The sequence below is a fragment of the Chelonia mydas genome, chromosome 23 (genome assembly GCF_015237465.2).
Source record: "Chelonia mydas isolate rCheMyd1 chromosome 23, rCheMyd1.pri.v2, whole genome shotgun sequence".
NCBI lineage: Eukaryota > Metazoa > Chordata > Testudines > Cheloniidae > Chelonia > Chelonia mydas.
The window spans coordinates 11,100,000-11,115,720 of NC_051263.2; the positions used below are offsets into that span (position 1 = coordinate 11,100,000).

At 42.6% G+C, this 15,721-nt stretch overlaps 1 protein-coding gene across 9 annotated transcripts in view; it reads right to left on the reverse strand.

Moving 5' to 3' along the window:
• LOC114018365 (butyrophilin subfamily 1 member A1) overlaps positions 1-15,721 on the reverse strand; it is a 187,874-nt gene that overhangs the window by 40,305 nt on the left and 131,848 nt on the right. For 4 of the 9 annotated variants that reach the window (XM_043534742.1, XM_043534741.1, XM_043534748.1 and 1 more), the window contains exons 1-3: positions 11,008-11,451; positions 4,143-4,252; positions 1,521-1,868 (exon numbers count right to left, since the gene is read on the reverse strand). The exons of 2 other annotated variants lie outside the window; for them this stretch is intronic. In XM_043534742.1, coding sequence (XP_043390677.1) covers positions 1,521-1,868; positions 4,143-4,212 — 418 coding nt within the window. In that variant the 5' untranslated portion in view covers positions 4,213-4,252; positions 11,008-11,451. Of the gene's footprint in view, positions 1-1,520; positions 1,869-4,142; positions 4,253-11,007; positions 11,468-15,721 lie in introns of those variants that run through there. 3 more of the 9 variants (XM_043534739.1, XM_043534740.1, XM_043534743.1) reach the window with 3 other exon arrangements.

Consider the following 15,721-nt stretch of genomic DNA (forward strand, 5'->3'; position numbering starts at 1 on the left):
ACTTTGGGGAAACATAGAAGAGAGAAATACCTTTAAGCCACCTTCACTCTCTCTGTATTCTGGGGCCAGGTAAGGGCTGCCCAGCCCCCTGGTGTAAGTTTGAGCAGCTGGTCCCCATGGGGCCTGGTAAGCAGTGGAGATCCAGGGCACATTGTGCTCTGTCCAGGTGCCTAACACAGCCCAATCTGCCCTTCTGTTGGAGGCTGGGTGCTGAGTGGGTGTAAAGTCATTAAGCCAGCCAGAGGCCTGCCTAAGGCCTTCTCATAAATATAAAGGGAAGGGTAAACCCCTTTAAAATCCCTCCTGGCCAGAGGAAAAATCCTCTCACCTGTAAAGGGTTAAGAAGCTAAAGGTAACCTCGCTGGCACCTGACCAAAATGACCAATGAGGAGACAAGATACTTTCAAAAGCTGGGAGGAGGGAGAGAAACAAAGGGTCTGTGTCTGTCGGTACGCTGCTTTTGCCGGGGATAGAACAGGAATGGAGTCTTAGAACTTTTAGTAAATAATCTAACACATACCTAGCTAGATTACGATTTCTTTAAATGGCTGAGAAAATAGCTGTGCTGAATAGAATGACTATTCCTGTCTGTGTGTCTTTTTTGTAACTTAAGGTTTTGCCTGGAGGGATTCTCTATGTTTTGAATCTAATTACCCTGTAAGGTATCTACCATCCTGATTTTACAGAGGTGATTCCTTTACTTCTATTTACTTCTACTTCTATTAAAAGTCTTCTTGTAAGAAAACTGAATGCTTTTTCATTGTTCTCAGATCCAAGGGTTTGGGTCTGTGGTCACCTATGCAAATTGGTGAGGATTTTTACCAAACTTTTCCCAGGAAGTGGGGTGCAAGGGTTGGGAGGATTTTGGGGGAAAGATGTGTCCAAACTACATTTCCCAGTAAACGCAGTTAGAGTTTGGTGGTGGCAGTGGATATTCCAAGGGCAAAGGATAAAATTAATTTGTACCTTGGGGAAGTTTTAACCTAAGCCGGTAAAAGTAAGCTTAGGAGGTTTTCATGCAGGTCCCCACATCTGTACCCTAGAGTTCAGAGTGGGGGAGGAACCTTGACAGGCCTATTCTCAAGGGGCCATTTCTGCCCACTTTAAGACCCTGTTACACTGCCAGTGCAGCAGTGTAGGAGTCCTTGGTGTGACTGAAAACCAAGCCCAGTGTTTCATAGTCTGTGCATTTAGGGCTCAGTTTCCCCCTATAGGCACAGTCTAGAGGAAGGGGCCAGTGGGGAGTTGTCCTACCCCAGAGCTTCTAGGTGTACACAGGCTGCTACGCGTGACTTGCAGCCCCTTGCAGAGCTGGGCAGCTCCACTGGCTGGTTCAAATGGGGCTGAGCTCGGTCTGCCTCCTGCTCAGCACCCTCAGGGCACTGGGAGGGACAGGGTCTGGAGTCTGCCTGGCCTTTATACAAGTCACAGAGAGGGACAAGGCTCCTCATGCCCTCTCCTCACTGCACATCTGCATCATGGACAGGCAAAATCTGATCCTGCCCAATGAAATCACCAACCTGCAATTTGAAGCTCGGTTGCAGCATCAGCGCTCCACTCGTTAGACTTCACAATGCAGCTGTACATTCCCCTATCAGCTGGTCGGACGTTCTTCAGCTTTAAAGACACATTCCCCAAGGTGAATCCATCCTTCAACAGCATGGTCCGTCCCTGGTAGTTCGGCCCTGGCACATCCTGGCCTGGCTGGGCTCTGTATTCATGGACAGTCTCTCTAGCTGCCGGGATGATTTTCTTCCACTGCACTTCCATCTTGGCTGGCTGCATTCCAGTGGAGACCTGGCAGGGTAAGACCACATCTTGGCCCACGATCCCCGTGACAGTTGGGGATGAGATGACTTCAAAACTCTCTGAAAGAAGCAAACCCAAATGAGGGAGAGTCCACACTGCAACTGGGGGAGTGATTGCAGCTCAGTAGGCATTTCAGTGCCAGCTTGAATCTAGCTAGCCTGGCAAAAAGGAGCAATGAACACATGGTGGCCTCGGCTTTAGCTGTATAAGCCCGCCTGGAACTCTGGGTACATACTCACATTCCTAGCTCACGCAGGGGTTCATGCTGCTGTGTCTTCCATGGTATTTTTAACCAAGCTAGCTTGATTCAAGATAGCACAGGTGTTCCTACCAGAGCTGCAATCAGTTCTCCAGCTATAGTGTAATTGTACCCTCAGGGTTTATCCAGAATAAAACTGATGGTGTCTGTAATAGCCATGAATTCCAAGTGCTGGGACAGGAATCTATTTTCATAAATTAAAGAGTGGAAATACTCTGCAAATATGTACTTGATTGCTATTGATATTGTTAATTCGTAATAAGGATCTAAGACTATTCTTATTATTAAAAACCTTAGCTTCTCAGTTGATATTGATCTGATAGCATTGACCAAGGAGGATTTACAGAGAATTACTGACAAGGTAGACCAGGAAAGTAGAAAATGTGGCTTAAGCATCAGCACAGGTAAGACAAAAATTATGACAATTGGAAGACAAGAAGAAGAGGTAAAGATTAAAGTCAAAGACAAAGAACTAGAAGAAGTGGAAATATTGTGCATCTTTAGGACAAGTATCAAAGAATGGGAATTGTGAAAATGACATAAGAAGAAGATGAGCTGATATTGCAATTTGGAAAACTGCCACATCTAGAAGGCTAAAGACATTTTTGTAACAAAGAAGCTCAGCATGTAGGAGACAAGTGCCTTGCTGATACTGCTGTGGAGGTTGGAATCCTGGAGTATGAGAAAAGCCAGCTAATGGAAGATATTGACTGCAGAAATGAACTGGCTGGGGGGAATACTGAGAGTTTCCAGACTTCAGAAAATAAAAAAAATGAAGTGATAAGAATATGGGTAGGGCAAGAAACAACTCTTTTGCAGAAGATTCAAGAAGGATAACCACGCTGGTTTGACATGTCAGGAATGGTCCTGAAAAGGATACCATATATGGCGAAACATACCAGAGTTCAAGGAACTAGAAATAGAGGAAGACTAAGAATGCATTGGGTAGAAACCATGACATAAAACAAAAAGGTTTAAGTACAAACGAAGCCGTGAAGCTGGTTCAAGACCGAAAGTGGTGGAAAGATGTCACTCATCCCCCATCGTAATTGCTGGGCTGATAGATGGGAGTCAAAGAAGAATGAAATTCAGTTTTGTTATTGCACCTTTGATGTACAAGACATTGTATAATAGATCAAACATGCCAAATATTTAACAAGAGCGTGCCTGGGAGATTGTAGGGCTGGCCTATGAGAACTTGTTGAAAAACAATAAGATATGTTTCAAGAAACGTAGAAAAAATCTTTTTTTTTTTGGTGTGTGAAACAATTCAAATTTTTCCAATGTTTTGATTAAAGAGATTTTTTGGTTATTTTTTGGGAGGAAGCAGCTTATGTGTTTTTTCTCACTTTTCTCCTTTTTCAGTTATAAAATAGGAAATGGGGGGGGGATGGAGAAATGGGAAAAGGAGGTCTGTTGAAAGATCATAAAATTAAAAAAAATTCTTCAGAAAATGGACATTGTTGGGAAAAGGACATTTTCCTATTGAAAAAAAAAGTTTCAAATGAAAATGTCAAAGCTCTGTTTGCCCTGATCCCAGCCATCAGCCACCAGGTGTACCAGTGCAACCTGCTAGATATAAACAGAGCAAGAAGCAATTTCCACTAGTGCAGCTTATCCAGTTTAAAACTGGGATAAGCTCAACCAAGCCAAATTGTGTTTTTTTTCTTTTCTACACTAAGGGCTTTGCATTGGTCATCTTTCCCTGATGGTTAGAATTGGGGCAGATCCACAGAGAAGACAAATAGCACAGCTCCACCTCCTACTGACAGCAGGTTTATGATGAATTGAGCACCTCACTGGAGAAACCAGGGCTAACAAAGGCTCTGAAACTGCAAGGTCCTGAGAACCTGCTGTGAGATGCCGAGCTCAGTAAGAGCTGAGAGCACCCAGATGCGTCCAGGACCAGATCCCCAAATGCCTCCTGAATTGCCTGTTTGTGTCTCAGTAACACAAATAAAAACATTTTCTCTGCTGAAACACAGATACCAGCAGGGGTTTCGTGCAGGTCTAGGTCTCTCTCTCTCCAGGGATTTTGTGCTGCAGAGAAGTGTTTTACCAATAATGCTTTTACCTGAAAAGGGAATCACTGCTAGGAGTATGGCACAGAACAAGCGGCTGGAGAGCTGTCCCTGTAGCTCCATGCCTCTGGTAGCTCATGTGGGAAGAGTCGCAGGGGCTGATCTGAAATGAGAGCAGCAATCAAAATAGACACAGATGCTCAGAAATACAAGACACCGGATTTCTCATTATTCCCCCTTGAAATATACCAGGGTGTTCCTCCCCTTCCTTTTGTGTCACTGAACGTTGGAGGGAAAGCTGAACAATATGGGAAGGTGTCACTACGTACAGCCAGTGTGGGAGTGAGGGGGGGGGGTAGATCACATGAGAACCTTTGCTGTGGTGGAAGGGACACTCACTGTCATAGTCCTAGTGCTTGGGGAGGGAAAGGCCATGTGATTCCAGCACTACTGCTGTCCAAGCATGGCACAGTGTTTGCCCTTCTCCAAGACTGCTGGAGGCACTGACTCTCCCTGAGGCACAATGGGTCAGAGATGCAGGGCGTGTCTAGGCTGCAGGCATTGCCTGTGAGCTCTTTAATCTCCCTAGCCTGAGTCCTGGAACAGTGAAGCTGCAGCAGCACAAGATTCAGTCCAGGCTGTACAAACCAAGCAGCCCAGAACCCTGGATAATTAACTGCGTGAGTTAACTGCGATTAATCAACAGCCCTAATTTTAAAATGTTATTGTCTTCATTGGCCAAAACTGTTGTGACCTTTTGTATGCTGCAGATTTGGAGTTTATTAAATGTAACTGTCTAAGCAATTAACTGCAAGGTCGACATTTGATAGTAATTGGACAATAATAAGTTATACAATTAGCTGAAAATTGTAATATGAAATAAACAATGGGTTGAGGGGCTTTAAAAGACCTGTAGATTGTTAAGCACCTCAACCCGAGTATAAGTGGATAGCTTGGTGACGTAAATGTAGGTAGGTAAGTTCCTGTCTATAACATGTCTTCAGTCAGGGCAACCCAACTTGAATAAACCAAATTGGTCCTGATCACCTGATGTTTCAGTACTCAGTTATCTAACAGAAACCCATTTATTTCCCATCCAAACAGAGAAATGCCATCATGTTTTGTGTAAGGCCTCACAAGCCAATGCTCATACAGCTGAGTTCAGAGAAATGGGGGAAGATCAGCTTTAACATAAACCTATTGGGCCAAATTTTGTTTTCCTTTAATGGTACCCCACTCCAGGTATAGTCCCAGTGAGGTCCCTGGTCAAAATTTTCCACAGTGACTAGCAATTTTGAGTGCCCAATTGGAAACACTTGAAAACCAATGGATTTTCTGAGACTTTTTATTACTAGACTGTTTTCTGATGGCAGGTGTTTTTTGGTTTTTTTTTTGCTAAGTGTCCCTTGACATAAAAAATGCTGACGTCTATACTCAGGGAATGACACCGTGACAGCAGAGTTAATAAGGCTAGTTTACACAGTGACAAATGAGTATTTCCTTCTACCTGACAAGACTTATATGCTACTGTTTGCCACGTAGGCAGGGTGAGATTTATGGTATCTGTTATATTGTAATTTCATTTCTTTTAATTGCTTGGGCAAACAACGTGATAGTTAACTATATCATTTTTGCTTCAAGTCACTTTTGAAAATGTTACCCTTAAGGCACTGCTTACCCACTGACTATTTCTGTACTTAAAACATTACGTATTCTTCAAGCCAATATTAAAATCCAATCTACCTGCCTAGCTATGAATCAGCATTTTAAAGCACTTATCGCTGTGGCAACATACATTCATTAAGTGCCTGAGAGTTCAACCGCTGGAAGGTCTTTGAATTTGAACTCCACTGAATACAGTGGGTGCAGGATTGAACCCTTATAAACAGTTGTGGCGCAACTTTAAGTTTAAGTGAAAACAGGAGGAAAGACTTGCCCGAGAACGAACAGGAGGAGGAAGGTCAGAGAATTGCACCAACAGGAAGAGGCAGGTCTACATGACTGGAAATGGCCTCCTGAGAAGAACAGAACTGACCGGAGAATGGAAGGGTGTGCTGACTGCTGCAAGCTAAGATATGGGATGTGGACCTAAGGATCCTAATGGAATGAGGAAAGAATCCACTGACTGCCCTTCATGTGGGAACAAATGATACTGCTACATTCTCACTGGAATACATCAAGGGAAGTGATGCCAGGCTGAGGGAGACACAAGAAAATGGAGGATCAGGTGATCTTCAGTGGGATTCTACCTGTCACTAGAGGTGAGTGAAGGTGAGACAAAATGATGATGATCAACAGATGGCTCAGGCAGTGGTGCTATAAGGAAGGCTTTGGAATGTTCAAACACTAGGAGGCATTCACAGACAGAGGACAATTCTCATGGGATTGACTCCACCTGAGTAGGGAGGGAAATAGACTTCTGGGATGGAGGTTGGCACAACTGATTAAAAGAGCTTTAAAGTAGGAATTCGTGGGAGACAGTTGGAAGATGCTCATGGAATCTCCATTCTTGATTCTAACATTGAGGGGGAGGAAATCAAGTAAGAGAGGACAGAGCAATGGAGAAAGGAAGAACAGAGAGCAGGAAAATGGAAATCAAGAGGAAAGATAGTGCCGATACCCATGACACTAGCTGTCAGGGTTCCTTCCCCACTCTGAACTCTAGGGTTCAGATGTGGGGACCCGCATGAAAGATCCCCTAAGCTTATTTCTACCAGCTTAGGTTAAAACTTCCCCAAGGCACAAGGTTTTTGCCCTTGGATTAGGTAAACGCTGCCACCACCAAGTGATTTAACAAACAATCAGGGAAAGGACCACCTGGAGTTCCCATTTCCCCAAAATATCCCCCCAAGTCCTTACACCCCCTTTCCTGGGGAGGCTTGAGAATAAACAAGATGAGCACAAACCCCTTGGATTTTTAAGACCCAAAAAAACCCAGATTCTTAAAAGTCAGAACTTTATTAGAAGAACAAAAAAAAAGATAAGAGAACAACTCTGTAAGATCAGAATGGAAGATAATCTTACACAATACAGGAATACACACTTCCTCCAGCACAGTGAATTTCACAAGCCAAAACAAAGAAAACCTAATGCATTTTCTAGCTCGATTACTTACTAACTTGACAGGAGTTGGAGGGCTTGCATCCTTGACCTGTTCCCAGCAAAGGTATCACACAGACAGACAAAAGCCTTTCCCCCCCTCCAGACTGAAAGTTTCTTGTCCCCTCATTGGTCATTTTGGGTCAGGTGCCGGCCAGGTTACCTGAGCTTCTTAACCCTTTACAGGTAAAAGGACTCTGCCTCAGGCCAGGAGGGATTTTATAGCACTGTATACAGAAAGGTGGTTACCCTCCCCTTTATATTTATGACACTAGCGGTCAGGTAGGCAAGACTGGCAGTAGAATGACTGTACCTAGTTAGGTGAGGAATCTGGGTGAAGCCAAGCAGAAATAACACAGATGTCTGTACACCAATTCAAGAAGTCTAGATAACAAAATGAAGGAACTAGAACTACTGGTGTAGGAAGTGAAACCAGATATTATAGGGATAATAGAAACATAGTAGAATAGTATTAATGATTGGAGTACAGGTATTGAAGGGTATGTGCTGTTCAGGGAAGACAGAAATAAAGGGAAGGGTGGTGGACTAGCTTTGTATATTAATGATGAGGTAGACTGAAAAGAAATTAGAAGTGATGGAATGGATAAAGCAGACCCTGTTTCAGTCAAACTCACCTGAGGGAGAAAAGCTACTAGAGGTACCCCTGAGATAGTACTTGAGGTATGCTACAGACACCCAGAATCCAATATGGATATGGATAGAGACCTCTAATATTGTAATGAAATAAATACTGCTGGGAATTGTGTCATAATGGGAAACTTTAATTTCCCAGATATTGATTGGAGGACAAGTGCTATTAATAATGGTAGAGCCCAGACATTTCTGGTTGCGACAACTGACAGATTTCTTCACCAAATACTCTCTGAACCAACTAAAGGTGATGTCATTCTAGATTTAGCATTGGTAAGTATTGGGGATCTCATTGAAGAACTCGTTGTAGAGGACAACCTTGGTACGAGTGATCATGGGCTAACTCAGTTTAAACTAAATAGAAGGATAACCAAAAAAAAGTCTGCCAATAGGGTCTTTGATTTCAAAAGGGCAAACTTTAAAAAATTAAGGAAATTAGTTATGGAAGTAGACTGGACTGAAGAACTTGAGGATCTGAGTGTGGAGGAGGCTTGGAGTTACTTTAAGTCAAAGTTGCAGAAACTATCTGAAGTCTGCATCTCAAGCAGGGGAAAACAAATTGTAGGGAAGATTTGCAGATCAAAGTGGATGAGCAAGCATCGCAAACACATTGTTAAGAGAAAGCAGAAAGCCTACAAGGAATGGAAGATTGGAAGGATCAGCAAGGAAAGCTACCTCTTAGAGGTCAGATAGTGTTGGGAAAAATTGAGAGCTACCAAAAGCCAAGCACAGCTGAACCTTGCAAAGGAAATTAAAACCAATAATAAAAGGTTCTATAGCCATATAAATAATTTTAAAAAATCAAAGAAAGAACTGGGACCACCAAGCACTGATGATGGGGTGGGCAAGGGGGAGAGATTAAAGATAATCTAGGCATGTCCCATCACCTAAACAAATATTTTGCCTCTGTTTTGAATAAGGGTAATGAAGAGCTTAGGTGTAGTGGCAGAGTGGCTAATGGAAATTATGATATGGAAGTAAAAAATAGGACATCTGAGGAGAAAGTCAAACTCAGAAATCTTAGTGGGACCAAATTGGGAGGCCCAGCTAATCTCCACCCAAGAATATTAAAGGAACTGGCATGTGAAATTGCAAAGCCAGGTGCAAGGATATTTAATTAATCTGGAAACTCAGGCGTCATATCCTATGACTAAAGAATTGCTAATATATTTCCTATTTTTAAGAACAGGGGGGAAAGTTAACCAATAAACCACAGGCCTGTTAGTTTGACCTCAATTTTTAGCAAGGTCTTGGAACAAATTTTGAAAGAGAAAGTAGTTAAGGACATAGAGAAAAATGGTAATTGGGATAAATTCAACATGGTTTTACAAAAGGTAGATCATGCCAGACCCACCTGATCTCTTTCTTTGAGAAGATAACTGATTTTTCAGACAAAGGAAATGCAGTAGATCTAATCTACCTGGATTTCAGTAAGGCATTTGATGCAATTCTGTTATAACAACTAGGCAAGGTACTAACAAACTTCAATGGGACTTTATTTTAAAAGTGGAAACCTCTTTACCAAGCTGCTGCTGCACCCTCGGTAGCTCTCACTCAGCCTCCTCAACTCCCTGCCCCCTTCCTGTTTCCTGTCCTTTCAGACTCCCAACAGCCAGTGCTCCCAGTTCTAATAATTACAAGTAGCATCTAAACACCACAAATTCCACATGGGGAATTATTAAATTGGAAAAGATGGGGATTAATGTGAGAACTGTAAGGTGGATAAGGAACTGGGTAAAGGAAAGAATACATCAGGTCATACTGAAAGGTGAATTGTCATGCTGGAGGGAGGTTACTGGTGGGGTTCCTCAGAGATCGGTCTTAGGACCAATCTTATTTAACTTTTTCATTAACGACCTTGCCACAAAAAGCGGGAGTGTGCTAACAAAATTTGCAGATGACACAAAATTGGGAGGTATTGCCAATATGGAGAAGACCAGAATATCATAGAAGATTTAGACAACCTTGAAAAATGGAGTAATAGAAATGGGATTAAGTTTAATATTAGAAAATGCAATGTCATGCAATTAGGGACTAAGAAGATGAATTTTTGCTGTTAGCAGGGGATGTACCAGTTGGAAGCAACAGAGGAGGAGAAAGACCTGTGTGTATTGGTTGGTTACAGGATGACTATGAACCACCAATGTGACGTGGCCATGAAAAATGCTAATACTGTCCTAGGATCCATCAGATGAGGTATTTCCAGTAGAGACAGGGAAGTGTTATTACCATTGTACAAAGCACTGGTGAGCCCTCATCTGGAATACTATATGCAATTCTGGTGTCCCATGCCTGAAAAAGATGAATTCAAACTGGAACAGATGCAGAGAAGGTCTACTAGGATGATCAGAGGAATGGAAAACCTACCTTCCAAGAAGAGATTCAAGGATCTTGGCTTGTTTAGCCTAACTAAAAGAAGGCTGAGGGGAGATATGACTGTTCTCTACAAATACATCAGAGAGATGAAGTTAAGCATCAGTGTTGACAAAAGAACAAATGGATACAAACTGGCCATCAACAAGTTTAGACTTGAAATCAGATAACTGTTTCTAACCATCAGAGAAGTGAAATTCTGGAACAGCCTCCCAAGGGGAGCCGTGGAGGCAAAAAACCTACCTGGTTTCAAGATTGAGCTTGATAAATTTATGGTATGATGAAATTGCCTACAATGGCATATGGCCCATCTGTGACTGCTAGTAGCAAATATCCCTAACAGCCACAGAGGGGACACTACATGGGGAGGTTTCTGAATTAGTACAGAGAATTATTTCCCAGGTATCTGGCTGATAGGTCGTGCTGATATGTTAGCTCAAATAATCAACATGTTTGGGATCAGAAAGGAATTTTCCCGTGGGTTAGATTGGCAGAGATTCTCGGGGTGTTTTGCCCTCCTCTGCTGCATGGGGCACAGGTCACTTGCAGGTTTAAATTAGAGTAAATGATGGATTCTCTATTACTTGAAGCCTTTAAATAATGACTTGAAGACTTCAGTAACTCAGCCAGAGGTTATGGGTCTATTACAGGAGCGGGGTGGGGGGCGGGGGATGAGGCGCCAGGGCCTGTGATGTGCAGGACGTCAGACTAGATGATCACAGTGATCACTTCTGGCCTTAAATTCTATGAGTCTACAAATTTGGGGATTTCATTCTCAATTAACCTGTCACTCACTGCTAGTGGCACCTCCTGCTGGCTGTCCTGGGGATTAGCTCTGGCCAGGCATTGCACACGCACACCCCAGCAGTGTCTCTCCTGTCATCCTCTCACACTGTAGACCCCTCTCACTCCAGGAATTGCAGCCTCCTCTTCATGATTTGGCCCTCCAGCCAGGTCACCATATTTGCTCCACCCTTCTGGAGTAGATGTAACAGTCTTTCCAGAACTCCCAGGCAGTCTGCTGTCCTCTGCCTTGTCCACAGTGGTTGGTAGGGAAACCTGGGCCCACTCTTTACTCTGGGTTCCAGTTCAGGGACCCTACAAACAGCAGTTCCGGGTTTTCCCCTCCCTACCCTCACTGTTCCTTCCCTCGACTGCTTCTTGCAACTCCTGGTTCCCCTCCTTGTTCTGGGTGTAGCAGTTCCAAACCCTCCTCCCTTTTTCCAGGGAGTGACTGTCCTTTCCAGCAGCAGCCCTTCTATGTTGCCAGCTTCCTGGCTTTATAGGCCCCACCTGTTCCTGCCCAGCTGAGCCTCCTTGTCATCAATTCCCTGCTCTCTGGCTCTCCCTCCAAGTGCAGTCTGTGAAGTAATAGGCCTACCTGGCCACCTTAACCCCTTCCAGACCTGTGGAGCGGACACCCCATCACGGAACCAATGCACACAGACAGCCTTAGCTTTAGCACTTCCCTGATCTGAGCACATAACCATCCCATATCATATAACCCACAATAACAGTTTGTCTCTTTCTCCAGCTAGTACCCAGACCATATAGAGAGCTTTACGAGTCTCCTATTGATTTCAAGTTGATCATTGTGTTTCTTTATCTGAGACAGTAGAGGATCATGCCTTTAGATCCAGGAAGCCTAGATTCAGTCAGCACAGACAGCCTTAGTGATGGCATCATTATTGGGTGTTATGTGGGGAGCTGAACTTCTGTGGTTGCTAAAGCACAGAGTGGCCTACTCCAGTCAGTGAGAGTATGTATGTAATCCATGCTGAAATGACATGGCTTCCTCTCCCCTTCTAGTGACTATGGTGTGTACACAGGTATATAAGTCTGCTAGTACTTCTGAACCTGCTAACTTGCACTTTGGACAGTTGTAGTCTGTGCTTTCAAATCTAGAAGTCCTAGGTTCAGTTCCCTCAGGGGGCATTAATATACTTAGCATTCATTTAATGTACATTTTGCATGAAATAAAACTAAAATTTCAGCAAAGGTGAAGCTGGGTAAATACTTTAAACAATTATATGAATATTCAGTTCAATATTTTAAATGAATTCAAGCCACAAAATATGCAACGTGTCTGCCCAAAAGTAAATTATGCCAGCTGTGTTATGTTGCTGTGTTATTTATTCTTTCAGTTTTGTTGCATGAATCTGAGAACTTTAGACTCGTAAATATTGAAAGGAAATTTTAAAGCATCAGATTATCTCTTAATGTATCTGGCAGCCTACACACCCCTGTTGATTTAGTGTACAATGGTTTGTGCAAACAGCTCTGAAAATTACCTAAAGACTGGATATTATGCTTTCATTTTCACTAATAGAGTTGTGCTATTACAGAAGATTTATTAATGAATTCTTAGTAACTGGACAAATAAAGTTCTGTCACATTCACATTCTTTTATATTAATATAAAAGTAGTAATTATTCAATGTAATTTCCTCATGCAGGGAATGTTCCGATATGCATGCTGAATGCTTACTAGAGGCCACCCCCCATGGGGTCTCCATAGGCCAAAGTCCTTCCAACCCTTCCCAGGAAGGACTGGGGCCCTCCCTCGTACAGAAGGTCCAGTCCATTTGCTGGACCAGAAAGAAGTCCCTGTGTTAGTTGAAACTCAAGCTATTTATCCAAAAGTTATTTTTTGTCTGTTTGTCTCTGGAGAATTCAGTTAAAACCAAAATATGGGAGCCTGTCCAGGTGCTGGTAGCTCTTGAGAGGTGTTACAGCCTGAGTGAATTTGCCTACTCAGCCACACTTCTCTGAGTTCCTGGGGCACATGTGCTTCCCCTCTCCCATGGGAATATACAATCCCTGGCCTACAGTGATTCATAAACTCAAAATAGTAAGATCTCCCAACAATATTCCAGGAAATTGTCATATCTGTCAGTGCTGAACACTAACCCAGGACCTATCCTTGTAACAAAGCCTGATGCCAACTCTGTCCACATATTTATTCAAGTGACACCATCATAGGACCTAATCACATTAGCCATGCCATCCGGGGTTCGTTCACCTGTACATCTACCAATGTGATATATGCCATCATGTGCCAGCAATGCCCTTCTGCCATGTACATTGGCCAAACCAGACAGGCTCTACGCAAAAGAATAAATGGACACAAATCTGACATCAGGAATCATAACATTCAAAAACCGGTAGGAGAACACTTCAATCTCTCTGGACACTCAGTAAAAGATCTAAGGGTGGCAATTTTGCAACAGAAAAGCTTCCAAAACAGACTCCAAGGAGAAACTGCTGAGCTTGAATTAATATGCAAACTAGATACCTTTAACTTGGGTTTGAATAGAGACTGGGAGTGTCTGGGTCATTACACATATTGAATCTATTTCCCTAAGTTAAGTATCCTCACACCTTCTTGTCAACTGTCTAAATGGGCCATCTTGATTATCACTACAAAAGTTTTTTCTCCTGATGATAATAGCTCATCTTAATTAATTAGCCTCTTACAGTTTGTATGGCAACTTTCACCTTCTCTGTATGTATATCTATATCTGTATCTATATCTCTATATATCTTCTTACTATATGTTCCATTCTATGCATCCAATGAAGTGAGCCGTAGCTCACGACAGCTTATGCTCTAATAAATGTGTTAGTCTCGAAGGTGCCACAAGTCCTCCTGTTTTTAGTGCTGAACTGGCAGTTCTTAAAACTAGGAAGCTGTGCAATGGAAGAGGACTCTGAGACAATGTGCTTTATAAAGAGAAAAAGCCAGTGGGATAGTGAAATGCCTGGTTACAAACTATACAAGAAAGACAGACTAGGCCACCGTCATGCTGTATCTGAAAGATAAATAGGATCAAGTTCAGAGGAAGTTTCGAGAGGTAGAAAGGCTATAATAGCAACTCAGGGTATGTCTACACTGGAAACTTCAAAGCGCTGCCATGGGAACGCTCCCGCTGCAGCGCTTTGAAGTGTAAGTGTGGTTGTGCACGAGCACTGGGAGAGAGCTCTCCCAGCGCTCCTGGTAATCCACCTCCACGAGGGGATTAGCTCCCAGCCAGCGCTCAGAGCCTGTCTACACTAGCGCTTTAAAGCGCTCAGATTTGCTGCGCTCAGAGGGGTGATTTTTCACACCCCTGAGCCAGCAAGTGAGAGCGCTATAAAATGTAAGTGTAGACATACCCAGAGACACCAGTGTGGATCAAAGGGTGTGCCCGAGAAGAGGCTAGTTGTGACATACTCATAAACTTTACAGGGGTGTAAATTAACTGTATAAATTCAGGAAAGGGACCTGTGCATTGTTGCAGATGGCTCTGCTTAATGTGCAGCTGTGGTCACAAAAGCAAACAAGAGACATTAAGTTTCATGGAACAGGGTGGAAAATAATATGGAAAATACTATAATGGCATTATATAAATCAATAGTGTGGCCTCAGCTGTATGTAGTACTAGTCAAACCATCTCAAAAAAGCTATTGCAGAATTAGAGAGGTTCAAAGTTGGGTGATGAGAAAGATCAAGAATGTGGAAAAGCTCTCCTATGAAGAGTGAAACAAATGTTTACTTTAGGAAGGAGACAAGAGGGTATGAATGATCTAGAGAAGCTAGATTGAGAACTTCTGTCCTCTGTGTCTCATAACACAAGAACAATGAGACAGTCAATAAAATTAAAAAGGTGACAAATTCAAAAGTGATAAATAATAGTTTGTCATAAAACAAATTATTAGAATCTGGATCTCACTGTTAAAGGAAGCCATTGAGACCAAGATCTCTGCAAGATTTGAAAAGTTATTGGGCACTTCAACAGATAACGAATATCCAGAATTATCATAACTTCCAGAATTAACAACAATGTTGGAGGCGATATTGAATTCAATGTTTCGGTACTTAAATCGAATTATCCATCAGCTGCCTACTATGGGGTTCTCACACCTTCCTCCGTTTGTGGCCACTGTCACAGACAGGATAGTGGAACAGGACCTTGAGTCTGATACAGTCTGGCAATTCCTGTGTTACTATGACAAAGCTGAATCCTGAAATATTGGATATGGAGGTTGTTACTTGCCTTTAGTTCACCCCAAAAATGACCTGTACCATTTAGATCAAAGACATGGGGACAATAGCAAGATAACCATATTGGAACTACATCCCCAAGTATGAGCAATTAACAAATGATCTATAGCAAAATGCTTGATAAAAAGCAGTAAATGGTCTGTACTTACAGATTCGGTTTGAAGGTAATCTAATCCTCTAGTTCCTTCTAAAACTTCCAGCAACTGTCCAGATAATCAATAAAATAAGAAAACCAGGGAGAAAGAGATCCTATAAAATGAGTGCAATATCCGGTGGGTGGAATTCAATATAAAAAGGAGGAAATTCTCTTCTTGTTTACACTGGTGTATCCCAGGAGAGTTGGCATTTGTACATATCAGAACAGAGTTAAGCCCAATGTTTACTCAACTTAGAAATAAAATTCATAAGTCTACTGGAAATTTAACTCATCAAAGCCTTTTGCTTATAACCAGAACAACTGGCTGACA